General features: G+C 27.4%; 1 protein-coding gene across 1 annotated transcript; it reads right to left on the bottom strand.

The window, feature by feature from the left end:
- Positions 1-952: 952 nt before the first annotated feature.
- Positions 953-1,993, bottom strand: LOC129962366 (uncharacterized). The gene has a single exon (XM_056076112.1). It carries the CDS (start codon positions 1,991-1,993, stop codon positions 953-955), a length of 1,041 nt encoding a protein of 346 aa, XP_055932087.1.
- Between the last annotated feature and the right edge of the window lie 19,661 nt (positions 1,994-21,654).

Here is a 21,654-nt window from a genome sequence, read left to right as displayed (position 1 = left end):
TTGAGAATAGAAATAAAAAATATGAAAGTGTAAAACTGTCTGCAAATAGGAATCACATAAAGATCTTCAAATATGCAACTTTTAATCAAAATCGTAGTCTATTATCGAATAGTAGATTGCTAAGTCTATTAAAAAAGGAAGAGACCGGGCTGTTATTTACAATGCAGAATGTTTATGTGATTTTATTAGTAGTAATTTTTGTTTTCATTTAGTTACTGTATTTGTATTTTTTATTCTTTGCATACTTACTCATGCAGTAAAAATTAATACTGAACATAGATGACGCAATAGGCTGAAAACCATAAGTATGTTTGGAATGTGAGGGAAGCGCGCTCAAGCTTCTTTATTGTAAACACTTCAACCAGAGAGTTGGTGTGAAACTGGTGCAAGCAGGCACAGCTCACTCTTTTCTTAGCGGCAAAAAGAATTATTCGTTCACTCTTTGTTAGCGGCAATTTCTACTTTAAATGTATATATTATGTGTTTCCTTATATATGTGTGATCATCGTCTATGTGTGTTGTTATATGTTTGTGTGTGTGCGGAAATAAATAAGAAAAAGACAAGAAAGCCTCTTTTCTTGGATTAAATACACACACCCAGCTACACAGAATAACAAGAGGGAAATGGAAGTATATACCTCACAAATATCTTACCTATGGCACCTCAGATTTGAGGATGAAAAGCTTCCGAAATGGTATTTGGTTCTCGCCACCACAATAGGTACAGAAATGATATGGGCGGACTACCCCTTACCGATGACGAGAAGTACATCTCTTCATAGGGTAACCCTTAAGGTTTGCCAATGCTGTTGTGGTGGCTCTGTCATTCAGAGTTTATCCGTGTACCTCAGGGTCAGCGTAGTCACTGTATGATATACCACATAAATGGTTACTCATTCTTTAACATAAGCAACATATGTTGTTGTTACACATCCCCCTGTAGAAGGAAAGCCTAAACCAGGTCCAGGAGGCCCCGTCGCGTCAGTTCAGCATAAATCTGCAGAAAGTCCCGTTCAACCAGTAGCTGCTTATAAGAAGCCCCAAGAAAAAGAAGAAGGTGAACAGGACTAGCAGGCTGGGAGCAGGAACAAGGTTGGAAAGTCTTCTCCCCATTCTGACACCTTAAACACTTAAGATGGCCACTACGAAATCTGGCCATGGCCGATTGGAAAGGCAGAGAGCCACAGAATGTTATTGATAAGCCTGGGCGGTTGTCAGCATACCACTGATGAGATGGAGTACGGCGCCACTCTGAAAGCAAACGATGTTTTCCCAGGGAGTGTATCTCTGTGGGAGTAAGACGGTTCAAACAGTCCATTGGAATATCACAGCCATTCTTGGCAAGCACATCAGATATCTCATTGCCATGTATCCCGACATGCGATGGGATCCAATGGAGGTTTATAGGTGTATTCAAGCCAATTTCGCACAGAAGCTTCATAATCTCCTGGTCTGGAATATTAAATATTTCTGACCAGTTCTTGAAATACTGTATAGCATTCCTACTATCGGTCAATATCCGAATGCAATTGTTATCTGTTGTCTGGGCATAATTAAGGGCAGTTACAATTGCTATGATCTCGGATCTAAAGACTGAACAATTGTAAGGGGTTTGGATACTTATCCTAACTTCGCTATCATTGCTGTTGATGAAAACACCACTCCCTGTTCTATCGTCTTCCATCTTGCTACCGTCAGTGTAGATTACCAAGGCCCCAGAAGGGATACTATTGACAACCTCTAGGTCCAACTGTTTCAGCAGGTCTGGATGGTCCACTTGTTTATTGACAGGAGACCTCAGTTCGTCATTAAAACTAATGCCCCTAAGGGGCACCGTAGGAGGCAAACAATTTAGAGTATTCGAAGGAACGACCTCGAAGTCAATAACCCCCGACTTCCTGACATATTCCAACGGGATGTCCCTTTTCAAACGGTGGCTACCTCTCCAATTCAAGATATATGCAACAGCCCTGTTAGAATCACCAAGGCCCATTAATTTATTAAAATATTTAAAGGAACCAATCTTAAATCTCGTAGCCAGAGGCACAATGTCTGCTTCATATAGAGCACTTCATTGGGGCAGTTATTCCTTAACCCAGTGATTATTCTAGCTGCACTCGACTGGACGCGGTCCAGGATCTTTAAGTTAGAGGCAGAAGCCGTTTGAAATATTTGATAGCCCTACTCAAGAATGGGTCGCACGAGAGAGCAATAAGTAAGTCTAAGAGTAGAGTCATCAGCACCCCAGTCTCTACCCGAGATATGCTTCAAAATTCGTAGGCGCTCTCTCGCTTTATCTTCTATTTTCTCAATATGTTTCCTACAATTTATCTCAGGATTCAAAGTAAAACCCAAATAACTTGGATGTTTGTCACAGTCCAGTAACTGATCAGAAAGATACACAGCAGGAGAATAATTGTAGAGTTGTCTATTTGTATTGAAGAAACTACTAACAGACTTTGAAGGGTTAAAGTTTAACTTGTGATAGAGCGAAAAATCCCGTACAGCTTCCAAGGAATCGTTTATTTCAGATTCCTATTCTTCTATATCCGAACCACTAGACCACAAGAACAATGTCATCTACAAAAATGCCAATCTGACATTGAGGAACAGTTTTTTTCAATTCCCGCGATAAACATGGAGAACAGAGTAGGACTGAGAACGGATCCCTGGGGATTCCTCGGTATAACTTGAAAATCCTGTCTATTTTGAAAATGTATGCAAAACTTTATGTGATTTAGAAAGTTTGAGATCCAAGGGAGAGCTCTACCTCTAATGTTAAAGTCATTGTAACACTTGTTTAGTAGTCTATACTTCCAAACCCTATCAGATGCCTTAGTTAAGTCTAGAAAAACCGCCAAAGTGTGTCTCGTGGGTTTGTGGTTTTGGGCATCTCTAACACTTTGACTGAATAACAATATCTGGTCCATTGTGACATGGCCTCTTCTAAACGTCAGCAACATATTCTAATCTATACGATAGATACTGACCAAATACTTTAAACTCTGAAAATTCTTGTTACAAGCGCAATAATTCTGGAGGATAAACAAATTATAATGATAAAAGTAAATGAATATATGAAAAATTAAGTGCAATTTAGATTGCATCAACAACTTTTGGAAAGAAAAGTGCGTGTACATAGATCCAAAAGTATCACAAAATAATACAAGCATTCTTTAAAAAAATTAAAATATTGGATACATCCAATCCCAAAAAAATGATAAAGTTATCCCCTGTCCAAAAATTTTACATCCTTACTAGAGCAGCTGTTTTACACGATTAAATTTAATTCTTCGTAATTATAAATTCAAGATAATGTAAAGTGCAAAATATATGTCTTGCAAATAAGGAGTAAACGTTTCTTTTTCTTCAATTTTTCACTTTTCATCATCTTTAATTTTTTAGTTATTTTATTTCCGAAAATAAATTACACTAAAAATAAGATAAAAATGGTAAAAACAATTAATTCGATAACCTTAATTAAAATTGAATGGATTAACAATCCTTTTGTAATTTAAAATTTGTAATTCAAATATGAGTTATATTTTGACAAATAAATATTCGTATACATAAGTATATTTATTATTATAGTGGTAAACAACTTTTGATATTAAAAGCGATTTTGTAATGAACTACCATAAGAAAAATTTATAAAATAATTAAAGGAAGTTGATAAAAATATTAATACATAATTCTAAAAATAATATTTATAATAATTGCGCACAAATTGATGTATGCATTTTTATTTTCAAAATGAAATTGATATCTGGGTTACTAATTATGTTACGGTGCAAAAATTCTTTTAATAAAATGAGAAATATAGAAAAAAATATCATTCTGATTTGTATTCATTACTTTTACACACAATGACTGGGAAGCTAACGAAATAAAAAAAATCTCGAATAAAAAAAAATAGCTAACTTGATAAAAGGAAAATATTTTTTCGTCGTTCTTCTTTTCTTTCCTACATTATTCTTTTCGTCATTTTCGATTCTCTGGGAACAATTAGAGGGAAATAAATGCCAAATATCCCAGAGGGCTAGTGTATTAACTCAATCATTAAGAGAGGTAAGACGAGAAAAAACGTAGCTTTTAACTTTTTTTATATACTCGCGAGCTGTTTCTCCTTGGAATTCTTAAAATGAAAAATCTGAACTTGCAATTTTTTTTCTTGCTGCAGCAGAAAAATTTGAGAAAATTATTTTGCAATATATCCGCATATATAATATACCTTGGAACAATCGGAAAGTGAGTCAATGTTTTTTAATGAGCTTGAAAAAATCAAAGACAACGTAAATTCAGTTTTTTTCAAACTGTTTGGAAATAATTTGGTTTATAAATCAGATTCTTTGAATTAAATTTTAGTATTTATTTCGATCGTTTTTCGATTTTCAGTCAATACTAGGGTTTTCCGATTTCTAGTCAATCAACGGGGGGATACGTTGAAAAGTCGAGTCTTAAAGAGAATATTGGATTTTCCCAATATTCTTAATTATTCAGCAGCTTTCATTGTAAAACCGTTTGAATGTCTTCTTACAGGCACATATTTTCGAGTCATATTAGTTTATATATTTATATAAATTACATTTTAATGCTATTTTATATTTTTAAAGGCTATTTTCCCCAATTTTAAATTTTGAAAAATCTTTCTTTCAAAAATCTTTATAATATAAAATCTAATGAATATTTTTTTTAATTCATGTTCGATAAAATTGCAGAATTTGTCAATTAATTCTGCAGTTCTTAAAATCTAGAATAAGCTGTATCTGTTCTAGAATCTGTCGATTTAAAAAGATTGTGCATATATACTAATTCTTTACAATGCAAACAATATTTAAATATCAAATTATTTATCATTTTAACATTATAAATCAAGTAATATTTAGAAATACAGCTTATTTATTAGTTAAGGATTAGATAATACAATCTGTAAACTTCTGAAAATATCATTTTACAATATTCTAAATTTAAATGTTTATTCCATATGCATTTTCTTTACATTCACATTTTTTTTCATATATTTTCAAAACGCATTTAGTTTTATTGATAAAATTTTGTCTCAAAGATGTTTCTCAATCAGTTTTACGTAAAATTTCAAAGATGTGAATTTTATGTATTTTTCCAAAACATCTCTCTGGAACACGAACAGAATGATATTTCTCTTTTTAGTTTTTTCCCTTTTTTAAGAATTCATAGTTAATGGAAATTTCAAAAGTAAGATAAAAAGTTGTACAAATTAAAATGAAGGTGTTATGACGTCTCCTGTGCAAAAATTAATATTTAACGCATCATCGCCATATAAGATTTATTTATCACCACATAAAGCATATTTTTCTTTAATTTCTCACGTCAAGCCGATCTGCCCCAGGGCTGTGAAATTTCTTCAGAGATGGGGTTGAAGAATACGAGTTTTAAAATATAATTCTAAACAAATTTTGGTTTAAAATGTAAAAACAATCCAAAAAAAATACACGACTTCAAATTTGAGAGGAATGTTGGCAAAAAGATATTCATATGAAACATATAATTCGCATTAAATCTACGCATGCATATTCATCACAACAAAATACCGTAAAAAAATTCTAAATTCCAAGTGGTGCATAATTATATAATTACTAATTATATAAGCACACAACTTGGAGTATTATTTTGGCTATATAAGGAAAGGTAGCCATCTTCATTCATTAAACCAATTTACATTTATTGTATAAATGATAAATTCATATTGTTTAAAGAATTATACCGACTTTTTTGTTCACTATCTTTCAAAATATGCTCATTATTATTAAATTAAAATTTCAATAATTTGGGTTTTCAATGAAGTATTTTAATTCTTTGCGATTATAATCAAAAATTTTAATTTTCAATGAATTTTCGGTAAATACTTTTACAGAAGGATAATGTCACGGATAATTTGATAGAAATGTTTCCAAACAGGAAAGGAAATTAGGAAGAAATGTGCCAATAAACTCGAAATTATTAAAAATAAGTTTAAACTGTTATGATTTCTTTTCCAAAAGGCTATCTTTATATTTTTGTCAGAAGATATCAAGGAAGAAATGAAGTATATATATACAAACTGTTAGTGAGGTAAAGTTCAGAAATCCTATTAATGGTATTTTTAAAAAAGTACTTTCTGATTTGTGCTTATAGACTTTACAAGCGGTTACCAACAAAATCAAATAAACACTAGAAAATTAAAAAGAAACCAATTTAATGAAAAAGAAATATCGCTTTTCTTAATTCTCTTAATTTTTTCGGAACGTCATTCTTTTCCTCTTCTTCGATTTCCTGGTAACAATTAGCGAGAAATAAACGCCAAATATTCCAACGGTCCATTGCATTAACTCAATCATTAGGAGAGGTAAGATGAGAAAAAGGTAACTTCCATAGATTTTTTTTTCTTTTTATTCTAGCTGCATTTTTCTCCTCAGAATTCTTAAACGAAACTCGAACTGCTATTTTTTTGGCGTTGTGGTAGGAAGGATTGGGTTTATTAATTTTGGTGGATATGGGTTTTGATAAATAATTTTAATGAACTTAAGGAAGAAAATACTTTTAATAGACGAGGGAAATTCAGAATATATATATATATATATATATATATATATATATATATATATATATATATATATATATATATATATATATATATATATATATATATATATATATATATATATATATATATATATATATATATATATATATATATATATATATATCCTTTTTAAAAAAAAATATTTCCTATAATATCATTTTTATAGCAAATCATTGCATTGTTAGTTATTCTTACTCCACACTTTTCAAATAAGAATATTTTTAAAGGTTTTAATTTTTCCAACAAGCTTTTTAGCTGGTATTTAGCAAATCGTATCTCTATAGAAATTCATATTTAATAAGTAAATTATTATTCAATTGTATTTATATTTACTTATGTATTTATACTCAGTGGAATTTAATAAAAAAAATGTTTGCCTTAAATATTTGTATCGCTATATAATTGAGGACAAAGCGTTTTTTTAACGCTACCAGCTGATATATTGTTTTGTGATAACTTCGTTGAATTCTTTCTATACATTAAAAAGGTAACTTTTTTCATCATGTATCAAATTAGAAATAATTTTATCTAATCGAGGTAAATATTTTTATAAGCATTGAACCGCCATGATTTCTAACTCAGGCATTACTAAAGCGAAATTTGTTTCGGGGATCATACTTCTATATTTCAAATAAGCAAAGGTATACTTTTTAATCATGTATGGCTGCAATGAAAAGGTTTTTAATTTTAATAATCTGCATAAACTTAGCAAAAAAAAAAAAAATCTGGAAATCGATGAACTACTGTGGAATTGTTAATGAAATGTAAACTAATCTTTCATTTATAAATTATTCAATAAAATTCGTTCATGTTTGATAGATATTGTATATATAACTTTTCATCGACTTATTTTTAACTAGTTAAAATAATAATTTTAGTTGAAATAATATAGGAAACTTAGAATTGCATATATTATTTGAACTGAATAAAAGTAAACTGCTTTTGTATGAGATAACCAAATTTTGTTAGATATAGTTTTGAAAACTAAATTTAAATAATTCTTTATAGCCAATGTCGGTTTTACACTTTGTATATGAAATGCAAATCTCCAAAGCTATTTTTCAGGATAAAAAAAATATAAAATGAAAAAGTCATTTAATTTGTATTCATTAATTTTTATACACAATGACAAAGAAAGTAAGAAAATCAAATAGACTTCTAGAAAAGAAAAAAAAAATTAAGAAAATCTAACTTGATAAAAGAATTTTTTTCTTCCTTTCTTCATTTTTTTTCCTCCGACATAATTCTTTCGTCATCTTCGATTCTTTGGGAACAATTAGCAAAAAATAAATGCTAAATAACCCACTGGGCCAACGCATTAACTCAATCATTAAGAAAAGTAAGAAAGAAAAATGAACGTTCTTCGTTTTTATAAACATCTTTTCACTTCAGAACGTTTAAGACGAAATCTGAATTTAAAATTTTTTTCACTCAACGTTAGAAAAATTTCGGAGTATTGATTTTCGATATCTGAATTCTGATAAAATTGCTTTAAATAGACAGAAGGCAAGGAAAAAATTATTTACTGAGAATTATCAAAAATAATATACTTCGAGGATTTTAAAGAGTTTCCAGAGATGAAATTCTGCAGCTATTCAACTTTTTTGTTCCTAGTTCTGCTGCATGTCCTTTTAGAAATAATGAGAGAAGAAAGAATCGATGAATTTTGATTCTTTTCTTAATTTTAATTATTGATAATTAATAATTACTTCCGAATAAAACTGTTTGAATAAGATTTCCTTTTTAAAAAAATATGATTTCATGATAAGTTCAATCTATTGCATTTATTTAGTATTTCTAGTAACTTGATTTCTTTTTAATGGCTTATTATTTTTTATGTTCTGTATAATTATTGCAAAAATTCAAATTCTCTTTTGTTGCTGCATGAAATTGTAATAAACGTTGTAAAGTAGCAGTATGAATAATCTTTTATAGCTAAAAGACGCTTGTTATTTGAGTCTCATTCATTTAATCACACAAAAAATATGACTGGTGTAAAATAATTTTCAAGTTTCTATTATATTTTGAATCGTTTTTTATTTCAATAATAATCTGAGTGTAATAATTTAACGAATTTTTTACATTTCTGACAGATTTTGAAAGTTTTTAAAAAAATTATTTCAAAATCATTTAGTTGAAATATTTCGTTAAGTTTTCCTTTGAAAATAATATTTTTTTCAAACTGCACAGCTTTCTTTCCACAATATAAACATAATGTAAAAATATTTCACAATTTAATACATTTATTTATGAATTATAAAATATTTTATTGTAGATTTTCTGTAGAAACAGGTCATTAACCCTTATTCTTCGGATTTCTAATCAGGTGCTCTAGATCTGGGTCAATCTATGCAAGACCCAATTTAACATGCATAGAAAATGAAGATTTTCTGTTGCGTAACTGAATTTTTGATATGACTAAGACTTTGTTATTCTATAATTAAGATATTTTATTTCTATCCTAAGATATTTTAATACGTTTCGCCCAAATAGGATCTCTAACACAAGATCCTTCGATTCAAAAATTAAAATTATGTGTTAGCATAAGTCAGTATTATAATAACAATTGTGCTGAAACATTTTTTAATGTATTTCAATAGCCCAAAGCAAAAAGAATTTATGTGAAAGGCTGGTCCAGCAGAAAGGGGAGGGGAGCGAATAATGTAAGCTTCCAAAAAATATTTGAGCACTTTTTAAGATTTAGAATCAAGGAATTTAATTTAGAATATTTATTCTTCTAATGAACATATTTCAATATAATCTCAACAAATTTTCATACGATTACAATGAACTTTTCATGGAAACCGTTTTCACAAAGTCCCAAGGAAGTGAATGGAACTTTTAATGATATGTTTGCAGTACAGAGCGGAAGAGGAATATTAACCCTTTTGCAGCTTCCACTTTAATAAGCTGTAGGCAAGTACAATACGCCACAACGACTCTCAGAGGGTTGCCGCTCTAACGACTGTAAAGCTTCACTGGCTGTCTAAATTGCATCCTCTGCTTCGACAGCTACAGTGATTAAATATAATCAGTATACTTAAGTTCCAGATTCTAGAACTTAATTTCGTGCGTTTATTAACATTCCTATTTGAAAATGAACAGAGAAGTAAATATTGGATTAATATTCATTAAACAATACTGAATTTAACTTCGAATTGTTGAAAGAGAACGCTTATTCATTGCTTATGAAGATATTTACGACAGAGTTACACTGTGAGTTGATTAGTATTTATATTATAATCATTTTACTTTACGTCCAGTTAAAGAATTGAGTGAATTAATGGATGATTATCGAAATTATTTTGTTACTAAATTTCTGACATGTAAAAGGAAATCTTTGAGTCGAAATGTTGATTGATAAGTTAGTGATATTAAATAATTTATTTTAATTAAATATATATAGCTCAAAATCATTTTTCAGTATTATTCAATTTCTTTCTTTTTCTTCTTATTTATGTGAATGAGCAAAGGGTATGTTAGAAAACACTTGCAAACTGTGTTAAAAAAAGTAGATTTATAATGGCGATCAAGAGGTATATTATTCTATCATTTCCATGACAGAATATTTTGTGTAAATCAATATATGTATTCAGCAAGAGTAATTTCGAATATAAAATATGACCTTTTACCACTCTATTCCATGCTGGCAGCTGGTGACAAAATTCATAAAGTTTGTGTGTTTAATACAAATATCATCCATAATTTTTTCTAAAAATTAGTTTGTTATTATTTGAAAAAAATATCAATTATGCTGAATAAAACTATTTATCTGATTTCAGCTCTAAAAAATTAAGAAATACAAACGTTACTTTTTACCTCATAACAATTTTAATACTATTAACAAAAAATAAGTATAGAGAGACTAATATACTTATTTACTACAAAATTTTATTTAATCTCTTCTTAGCTAAAATTATTTATGTCAATTTAAATGCGAAACTATTCCGTCTTGTAACTTTGTTCACCATGTTTGTGTTGTTTCCTTCGCCAGTTCAAACAAACAACACATCATGACACACATTTCTTTGGCTAGGCTAATGCTGCGATGCTATTTATTTAGAAGAAACTAAGGACGCTACGATTTGTAATTAACACATTGACTCACGCTGATACCATTGGACTCACACTTGTAAATTACACCTATTATCTTCTTGAATGACCCGCTGTGTAGATAAGAGATAATAACGAGGAAATAATATAATGTGATTAAAAGTCTCAATGACAGAATTCAGTTGAATAATTTAAAGAATAATTTATTATTATTTATTAGTTGAATAATATTAAGATTGATTTATTATTATTTATCAGTTGAATAATATTAAGAGTAATTTATTATTAATTTTACTTTTATCTACCATTAAAATAAATTGTATAGTTAAATACCAAATGATAAAAAAATTAAAGTTTAAGTATAAAAATATGTATTATATTAAAAAATTAATTAATCTATGAGTATTATTTTAAAATTATGCAATCTCTATGATAACGATAGCGTTTTTGGCTTACTGAAGACTGCCATCATCATTCTGAATTGCAAGACTGGTTTGACAAGAAAAATCAGCTGAAGTTATCTCCATGAAACTTTTATAAAGATGTTATCCCTTCCTCTGTCTCGCATAAATTTTTTTAACATTCCAAGGCCATTGATGCCAAAAGTGCTCATATTTGTAGTTTTAGAGTTCCTCAAATAACGTTTTCTAATTCATTAAAAAACTTTTTAAAAAATGCATTTTCGATGCTCTTTTTTCGACAGATTAAAACCAAAATTTGACACAGGGCAACAATTTTTGTTATTAGATCACATAATGAAGTAAATATTTTTTTATCAACTTGACAAGTATGTGAAAATACTGATCAATAGACAGCCAACTATTTGACAAACTTCGTTAACGATATTTTTAATATCTGTACTTTAGATACTTAAATTATTTGCCAAAATCCATTTATGTAAGTCATAACATTTCTGAGAAATCGCATTTACATGCATATGAAAATGCAAACAAACACACTATCAAAATTGCATTATTTTTTAATGAAAATGTGTTGCAAATCAACTGAATAAATGTGAAATATATGTGCAAATTATTATTTTCCAAGCTTTTTTTATTTTGAGGAGTTTACTCGTAATCAAACAGCCAGAAATCTAGAATTTCTCTTCGTGGATTTCGTTCTAAATATAATAGCTATCTACAAATTTGGAATAAAGACAGCATACCAAATTCCATCTGCCTACCTTCAGACCTTTTTTACTTATCTTGTTAGCAGACAGTCAAAATTTAAAAAAAAAATGTGTTTTGGGGAATCAGTGGTCTGAAATGTGGGGATTCGACAAAATATGGATTTCGTATTTTTAGACCTTTATAATATTTTTTCTTTGTATATGTCGTATAAAAGAAAATTATAATTGGGAAGAAGAGATGGCAACTGGAATTAAATTTGTGCAAGAGAGAAAGGTAATCATTAGTGAGGCCTAGAAGCAGGTCATGAGAAAAAGGCATATTAATATTTCTTTTGAATAAATAAAACAATCGAATATGCTGAATTTACTTGTATTCTTACTCTTAAAGATACTCTTATTTTCCTGTAAAACCAGAAAGCCTATTTACCGATAAGGAGAAGTTTATATTAGTTATTCAAAGTTGCTGTTTGGAAGAAATTTTAAACAATGTGTTTGGCGTACGAGTTTGCCATTGCCAATAAAAGTAAGATTGTTCTGTTATGGATTTTCAAGAAAAGTTCAGGGAAAAGTATAAGTTCTCCCTGAAAAAACAACAGGCTTAATTGGAAACACTGTCTTCCATAAAGAAATCAGAACAGTCGTCTTTCTTTATTTGATATTATTCAACTGCAATAAGATCTTGAAATAACCTTAACTCACTTTTTTTTTTCTCTGGGTGAGCTTCAAATCATTCTTGGAGCTTCACTTCATGGATGAACTTTATCGTTCAGTCTTCAAATCAGTGGAGGTCCACCCAGCGCAATTGATGAGAGTAACCCCTGTTTATGATCGAATGGGACAAACTTTCTTCAATTCTTTAATCATTTTATCTATCTTATCTGACTAAGACTTGAAATGCTACACTGTAACTCCTTCATATTCAAGAAACTCACATACATGTTCTCTTTTTTTTGTGTAATGATAATGATTATAAAGGATCATTTTTTCATTATGAAGGAGCAACAGTGCAAGAAGCACTTAAAGACTTAGTCGGATCATCACACCAAAAAATTGGTGCGATGATCATGAAATGTTCATCCTCTCACCAATCATCTAATTCAGTCTGTTAATAGTTGTATATATGGTTCAATCAATATTTGTTACAACAAAGTGATGCACAATTAGATGCTGATCTCAGATATTAGTAGTAAATATGTCACCTTATATTACGTAGGGAGATTGGTTAAATTACTTTTATTAAATCTGGGACTCAAAATAATAACATGAAAAGGATCAATGCTAAAATCTTTGTTTTACTCAAAAGAAAATAATTTTAATGATGAATCTATGCCTTTTTATGTGATATATGGGTGGATGATTTATTTAGATTTCATGAATTATTCAGCTACTACAGGTTTATCAGTACGAATTCGTGGCTAAAACCTGTCAGTTCAAATAAACTATTGACTTTTGCAATTATATTCATTTACCTTTCCCTAAAGCCCAGAAAAGAGAAGGAACAAATTAAGAAAGTTCAAAATGTAATATAAAAATTATCACTGGCCTATCATATGAAACTGTGCAAGCTTGAAAATCAAACGATGGTCTAAGATGTAAAAAAAAAACATAAGAAAAAGACTTAAATCAAAACGGCAAAGAAAACGCATTCTGACATTGATTCAGGAAACGCGATTTTTCCATATAAAGTTAATGAAGAATTTCCTCATTCATTAAATAATTGCACAAAGAATAAACAGTTTAGTAACGAGCTTTTAGAAAGCTACGGAACCAAGAAACAGCTTGTACTTACTTGTAAAAATATGAGTTTAAATAAAAAATTACTATGTTATTTTTTAATGCGATAAAAAAAGTTTTCTTCTTTATGCTTATTTTCCTTAAAAGTCCAAGTTAAAATTATAAAAAAACCGCAGGTTAGATTGTACCTTTGATAGCATAACAATTTTATGTTTGTTTTAGTGCAGAATGTTTGAAATTGTTGGTAAATTTCATGCATAATAATTTTAAAAACTGCTTCTGAAATTTTCAAAATGAATGTTTAGAAATCAGAAGAAACTATAGAAATTATTGCAATACATGTTTACCTTTTAATATTCCTCGGTTCTGCTTGCTTTACTTTATTATCGTTATTATGCATAGTTAAGCACATATTTATAAATCCTAAATAACAAAAATTAAAGCAATTTTTAAATACGCTGTTCTTAATGAATTTAAAAAGTCGAAAATAGCTTTTACATGAAGAATATTGAAATCAAAACACAAATCTAAAGTATGATGTGATGATATTTTTATAATAAATGAAATGGACTTTATAGCGCATTTATAATATATTTCTAAATTATAATCAATTTTTAGGAATTTTCTTTTGATTTTTCATTGTGATCTAATTTTTTTTATGGTTTCGAATTCAGCAAATTACTGTTTTAACTAGTTTATTTCTCCTTTCAAAAATGTTATTTTTTAGTTTCTATCAGTTGTTTTTAGTTTGAAAATGTTTCATAATTCGTTATTTTAAAAATTATAGAGTATCTTGATCATTATTTCGGAAATTCTCTTCAAGATGGTACCTATAATATTGAATCAAAATTTAATTACAATAAAATGATAACTTAATTATTAAATTTTACTTATAAAATTTAATAACTTAGCTCTGAAGGTTTTAAAATATTTTGTTATAAAAGATACAGAAAAAGTGAATTAAAATTCTGTAATAAAATTACATCTTTATAAGCATAAAAGAAATCAAGATATTCTGTAATAAAATTACATCTTTATAAGCATAAAAGAAATCAAGATACATAAAAAAAGTGAAAACAATTTCCATTGTTTTTATATATATATGTATATAAAACATTTGTACTAGAAAACTCGCTTCCAATCAACAATAATATATAAATATATATATATTATAATAAAATATGTTGAAAGATGCAGCCTATTTTTCTCTAGCGATGCAATGTTTTTCTTTTTTCGCAAATCCTATTTTTATTCGATATACATTTGTTTGGAAGAAATTTGTTGTTCTGTATTTGGGGTTTATTTGACGAATCATCTCATGAATTTCAAAGCACGCTCGTCTTCAAATAATGTCCCGAGTCCCCGTTTCTTCTATTTCTTGGTCAAGAAATCTCACCAATATCCCTCGCGGAATAACAAATTGAATCTGCAATGAGTTTCATGAAATATACAGCACAATTCCTGGAAATGCCTTTTTAAGTGTTTAGCAAACAGCTCAGACCAAAATATACAGCCCTTGTCGAAACAAAAAGATTTGTCGAAACAGCAATTGTGTTTCAAATTCCGAGTAGACAAAGGCTTTCAGAAATGTATTATTCTGAAAATATAATGCACTGTGAAATACGAAAGCATCTCAAACAAAAAATACACAAGTTTAGAAATACGTTATTTTATAAAATAAATTATTTTAAGTCCAATTTCATATTGTTGTGTTTCGTTTCAATGCTTTGTATTGCATCAGGCTACAGGTATAGAGACGAAACGATGTAGAATAACGTTTGATAAATTATTAATATTTTGTCTCTCTTATTCTTATTATGACTAGAAATCCAGTAGAATTTTTTTACTCCTTACAAACAAATTATATTATAAAATTTCTCATCCAAAGGATCCATCATACATCTATGAAGCAAATATTAGTTAAATATTTCACATAATAATTTACACAGTTATAAATTACGAATTACCCAATTATACAATTTCCTATAATTGCTGGCTCGTAAGGAATGTTTTTATAGATAATTTCTATTATCTCTTTTATGCATAGCTTATATTTTTATCTTCTCCTCAAAGTAATATCTTTAAAGCAATTGTTATAATTAAAATGGTAAACAAATTGATATTAAAGTGAGCTACTTTAATAGTCTTACACTTGATCCAACTGTTGTATAAATGAACCTTCCAAATGAAGTCATATGCCATGATATCAGAGAAGCATTAAAAATAAAACTGTCAGGATAAAATAATCTAATTTCAAGCCACATTTTGTTATATTCTAATTTAACTTCCTTATTTTTCATAAAAACCACACAGATAACAAATGGCATTATTTTTAATTATTCAACAATATAAAAAATATCAAGTAATTAATATTTGATTAAACAATGAAATGGATTGGCATTTCTTTGCATAATAGAGAGTAAATAATTGAAAATTGTGCAAAGCATATTTTGAAAACTGTCGAAACCAAAAATTTAAATTTATATCACTAAAAAGAACACTTTTTTGAATTTTAAAATGGTATGAATATTTGAGCCATTGGTAAAATAAGGTTTATCGGAAGTTATCCTGAAAAAAAAGCCTAAATCGTGTTTAATATTTAGTTAATTAAAATCTGACTTTAAATTAAAGAATAAATCGCTCTTAGATGTACATTCCAAACCTCAAGATTTTATGTAATGAAATTTTGATAACGGAAACTCAAACACATATACGTTCTGCTTTATGATTTGTAGAGATTAAAGAAATTTTCTCAAAACTTGTCTCATATAATTCATAAAATTGACTCAACTTTTTTTAGATGGTAGGCTACTGAAGCTGGAATATGTTGCAACACTATTATGGAAAGATTTACATTTGCTAAATTATACCCTAATAACATTAAAATAAACATTATACTAGCATAGAATAGAATGCAAATAGTAATTCGCATGCTAAAAATATAATTAGTCCATTCTCTAACTTGCTTATGAACAGCAATATGCTTCATCTTAAAAGTATTTTGACTTAATTACTCGGAAGTTGAGTATCTATTCAACGAAGTTATTTATTGTAATAGGATACAATTAATAAAAGGAAACAAGTTAATATACAACCGTTATGATAATCGTATGGATTTCATGAGTCGGATAGAAATGAATCGATTCTTTTTGAATATCAGAAGAAAGTTCAAAACATAGTATAAAACATATTTAATTATTATTATTAGAGATAAAATCCATTCACACACTCTTTTGATCTGCATTATAGTATTAAAACTTGAGATTATTACTGAATATTTTGAAATTTAATCACAGCAGGATTAAAATAAAATATACTACAGGATTCAGATCTATTTTTTAGTGGTTGTTGAGTTCAGATAAATTTATTTTAATGGAAGAGGATGAAAATAAGTACTTCCCAATTTTATGTAAGTATAAATATCTAAAACGAAAGCAGTGTATAAACCTGGAATGAATCTTCTCAGTAAAACGTTGCAAAATTAAATGTGAAACTTAGTATTATGCATACTTACTTTTATTAACGAAATAAATATATGATCCTGATATTACTGATAAAAGTTCATTGTTTCAATTCTGAGAACTTCATTAATGATGATATTTATAATTTATATTTAAATATATTTTTAGTTTATTAATTTTCAAAGAAAATATCAGCTTTCGTATTCTTCAGGTATCAATTTTATTTTGTAACCAAGAAAAAAAAACATTAATGCTGTTTAAATGAATTGAAATATCTGAAATGACTAATAATATTTATGACTATTTTAAATGTTTTAATTACAAAAAAGAAACTTAAATGAATGAAAACCAATTTGTCCATCTATTTATTCATTTAAGTGTTAATTATGTTTGAAAAAATGATGAAAATTTAAATTCTTTTACTCTTTTAATAAATACACACATTTTATTTCGAAGAATTCTGAATTTCTTCATTGAAATATTCATTATTTTATTGTAGAAAAATCAAACAAAGGAAAATAAATATTAATTATGTGTTTACCATTTCAAATTAAGCATCCCAAACTTAATAAAATATGATAAATCAACTACTCAAATATTTAAAAATAAAACTTTAAATATTTTAATATTTCTACTTTATTATATGAAAATTTTAGGCGATTTTGAGATGTAAATATTTCTGTCAAAGCATTAATAAATGAAATGAAGTGTAAATTATGGATGCAATAAAATGTTTTTATAAAAATATTTGGAAAGTGTAAAATATATTGCATGATGTTGAATTTTTAAACTGAATCCTTCTTTGAATGACAATAATTTTTAGAAATATAATGAACAATTAATTTGTATTTAACACTTAGAAAATACACATGATTTATTGTTAAATCTTAAAAGAGATTTGCGAATCTTTCCATAAAAAAAATCTACGGAACTTTTCGGCAATTATAAGAAATTATCAATGCCTATTTTCAATAAAAAAAAAACGTTACATCAAAAATATTTTTGCAAAGAACTTTTATATGAATGAAACATAACAGAATTATTTTAAAGGAAAAAAAAATTACGCAAATAAGATGAAAAATTTTCGTTAATGGAAGAGGCGACTAATCTGTATTATTTTTCCTGGAATTCTTTTAAAGCTTTTTTTTAAGTATGCTGAAGCACATTGAAAGAAACACAAAAGATCTAACATTAAATTACAGTGAAAAGACTTAAAAGATTTACTCTTAAAATTTCGGTTATGTTGAGAGAAACCTTTTTCTATTTGACTAGAAAGTTTTGATTTTTCTTTTCTTTCTTATTAAATATAGGAAGAAAAAGTATGCAAACATTTTTAATATAAAAATGGTTTTCTTTTTCTTCAAAGAATTTAAGGAATGCAAAATGGAAATAAATTACAAAAAAAAAATGTGGCAGAATTTATGGAAACCCATTAATGCAACCGTAGGCATGAAAATATTAGAGTGTTTTTAAATATATATACACACACGTGCGCGGGCTCTCAGGAACAATCACACGCACACACACACGCACTCACACACACACACACACACACACACACACACACACACACACACACACAAACACACACACACATATATATAATATTCACACATTTTCTTTTCCTATTTATATTAAAAGTTGCATTTTTAAAAAAAAAATTTAAATTTTGTGAAAGTCGTTGAATACTTTAGTAAAACTGTGAAAAGAATGTTTTAAATTTTGGGAAATCGTTTTTATAATTGTCTTAGAATTTTTTTAAATTTTTAATTGTTACGAAGTTATTAATTTATTATTAAGTCATTATTATTACTTTCTTTCCCTTCTTAAAAAGGAATATTTATCAAACTAAGCTTTGATAAAAATATCTATTATAAATTTGATTATTTAAAATAAACAATGTAACAGGTTATTCAAATAGAATTACTCAATGAAAATTATTTTGAACATTATAAAACTGTTGCCTTTCAGTCATGCTATTCAAAATAAAATCTTAATCGAAAGTTTAGATTTTACATAGATTTATATTACAGATTTTCCAAATTTATAAAAAGAATCTTGCGCAAGTAAAAGTATTTCAATAAATTAAAATAATTAATTTGGGAACTTAAAATATCCTGAACCTAGTGATGATTTTTAATTTTTGAAGTATAAAATTACTGGTAAGGTTATGTTTTCTTATATATATATATATATATATATATATATATATATATATATATATATATATATATATATGTTTATTTTGTATCTACATATAATTTATAAATTATAAGTATTAATATAAATACATGTAATAAATATTTTATATCTTATTAATGAAATAAATGATATAATATACATATTTCTTAATTTAAATATGTTGAATATGTTACAATTATTTAAATTTTATTTTGATTTTTTTAATTAAAAGAATTAGTGAATATCAACTTTTATTTTAGATAAAAGAATATTTTGTTTTCGTGTACCTGTTACTAAGTTGTGGTCTTCCCAATTGGTATGGTGAGTTAAAATTTATGCATTTGTAAATTATAAATGCTGCAATGCATTGCTCATATTGCAATTTTAAATTATTCACATATTTTTAACCACTCGAAGCTTCTCTTTAAGAATGTTCTTAAGAATTCCCTAAATAAAAGTAAAATAATCCATATATAATATACGTCATAATCCCACCGAGGGTTACTCCAGATATTAGATTGAGAAGCTTCCGGCATGGGGATTGATTATCGCCGCTCTGGTGGGTACAGAAATGGTGTGAAGTCTACTATCCCTTACCAGTGAGAAACGTACTTCCCGCGGAAAGGGTTGTACCGAGGCTGGTGATGGCCTTTAGGGCTCAACCTCACTTCCACCAAAGTTAACGCTGCAGTCTGGTCATTCATATTTTATTCGTGAGCCACAGGACGAGTCGGAGTAGTCAATGTGTCTTAGTATCCAACATTTCTATAAATCATTAAAAAAAATCTTGAACAATTTATGATTAGATAAAGCCTCATAAATAGCTAATTTAAATAACATTCAAAATTCTCACTATCCTCTAAAAAATATATGAATTATTTTCTTCGAACATAAATATGCTATGCAGCAATTCGAAAATATTCCATACTGGGGATTAAATAATTGTTATGAACATTACTTCACAACCATACTAAATTATTAGTATTTATTTTATTATTACAGCAAATTTGAACACCATCATTGACTTATATTATTAATATATTGGTTGTTACGGAATACATGCAGAAAAAAAGTGCTTTTAAATTGCATATAGCCATTATTTTATTGTTTTGTAACAGGAAAGTTCCCCTTTTCTACTTTCTATAATAAAGAAAAATTTACAAATTTAAATTGCTTGATTTAAACAATATCTGAATCATACGCATTAATGAATTTAAAGAATCACTGTTATAATTGAAACAGAAGCTAATTACATCTGGATTTTGAAATTATTGTATGCTAGATTTTAAATATCTCTGTTATTTTTCAATTTCGAATATGAAGCCTTATTTTCAAAATTTATATATCGTTTTAAACTTGTTCCTAAAATACAACTCTTATTTTTTTTAATTGTTTAAAAATAGTATTGTATTTAACAGTATTTTCAGCATAAAACGTTTCAGTGATTAAATGCGGCATGCAGTGAATTTTTCCTACAAATCTTGTGCAAATGAAAGAAAATTTAATTATAGATAAGGATAAAAAAATATGTCAAAATGTAAGGAAATAAGATGAAATAAGTTGAAAATTTTTGCTAATGGAAGAGATGGCACATCTGTATTATACTTCCGAAACCTTTTTAAAAGCTTCACTGTGCAAGAAAAAAAAAGAAGTAACATTAAATTACAGTGAAATGACTTCCAGGATTTCAGTTTTCAGTCATATCGGAAAATATATTTTCTATCTGATTGAAAGCTTGAAATTTCTTTTGTTTCTTATTAAATTTAAAGAAATAGAACTGTATTAATAAAAAATTGTATTCCGCTCTTTCAAAGCTTTTAAAGAATTTAAAATAAGAAAAATTTCAGCATATATATAAGTTCTAGAAAATTAAAATGCAGCAGTACATTTTTGAAAAATATTAATCCATTTTTGATTATAGAATAAGTACTTCTTTTAAAATATAATACAAATATAAAATGCTCAAAATGTAAATACATGAATAAATTTTTAAATTCAATTTTTTTGTTTTTGGATATTTATATTTTAAATATATTTTGTTGAAATGTAGGATTTATATAGCTATTTGTATTAATTTTATTTAACCAATTTTTTAAGTATTTAACTTAGAAACGCATATTTTTGTATTCTGCAAAACATAATTTTATTCCTTTGCGAACATTTTTACATGTATTGCAAACGTTTCAAATTCTATGATTTGATGATTCATGATATAAAATATATGAAATTATACTTTTGGAATAATTGTATTATATTATTAATTATATTTTTTAAATAAATTTTTGAATATATGAAATTATATTTTTTGAGTTTAGTGTACAAAATAGTTATGTAACAAATTTATATTGCTGTTTGATGTCGATGCCACAATGCAATTTCTAATAAATATGATTAAAGTATTTTTATACACTTTTAAAGTACTTAAGAAAATTTAAAAAAAAATTATTTCAAATCAAATTTACATAATTTGTTTTGCATTTAGAAATCAGTTTTCT

This window comes from Argiope bruennichi, chromosome 2 (assembly GCF_947563725.1).
Source record: "Argiope bruennichi chromosome 2, qqArgBrue1.1, whole genome shotgun sequence".
Taxonomy (NCBI): Eukaryota; Metazoa; Arthropoda; class Arachnida; order Araneae; family Araneidae; genus Argiope; species Argiope bruennichi.
This window is presented reverse-complemented; position numbering and strand designations above follow the sequence as displayed.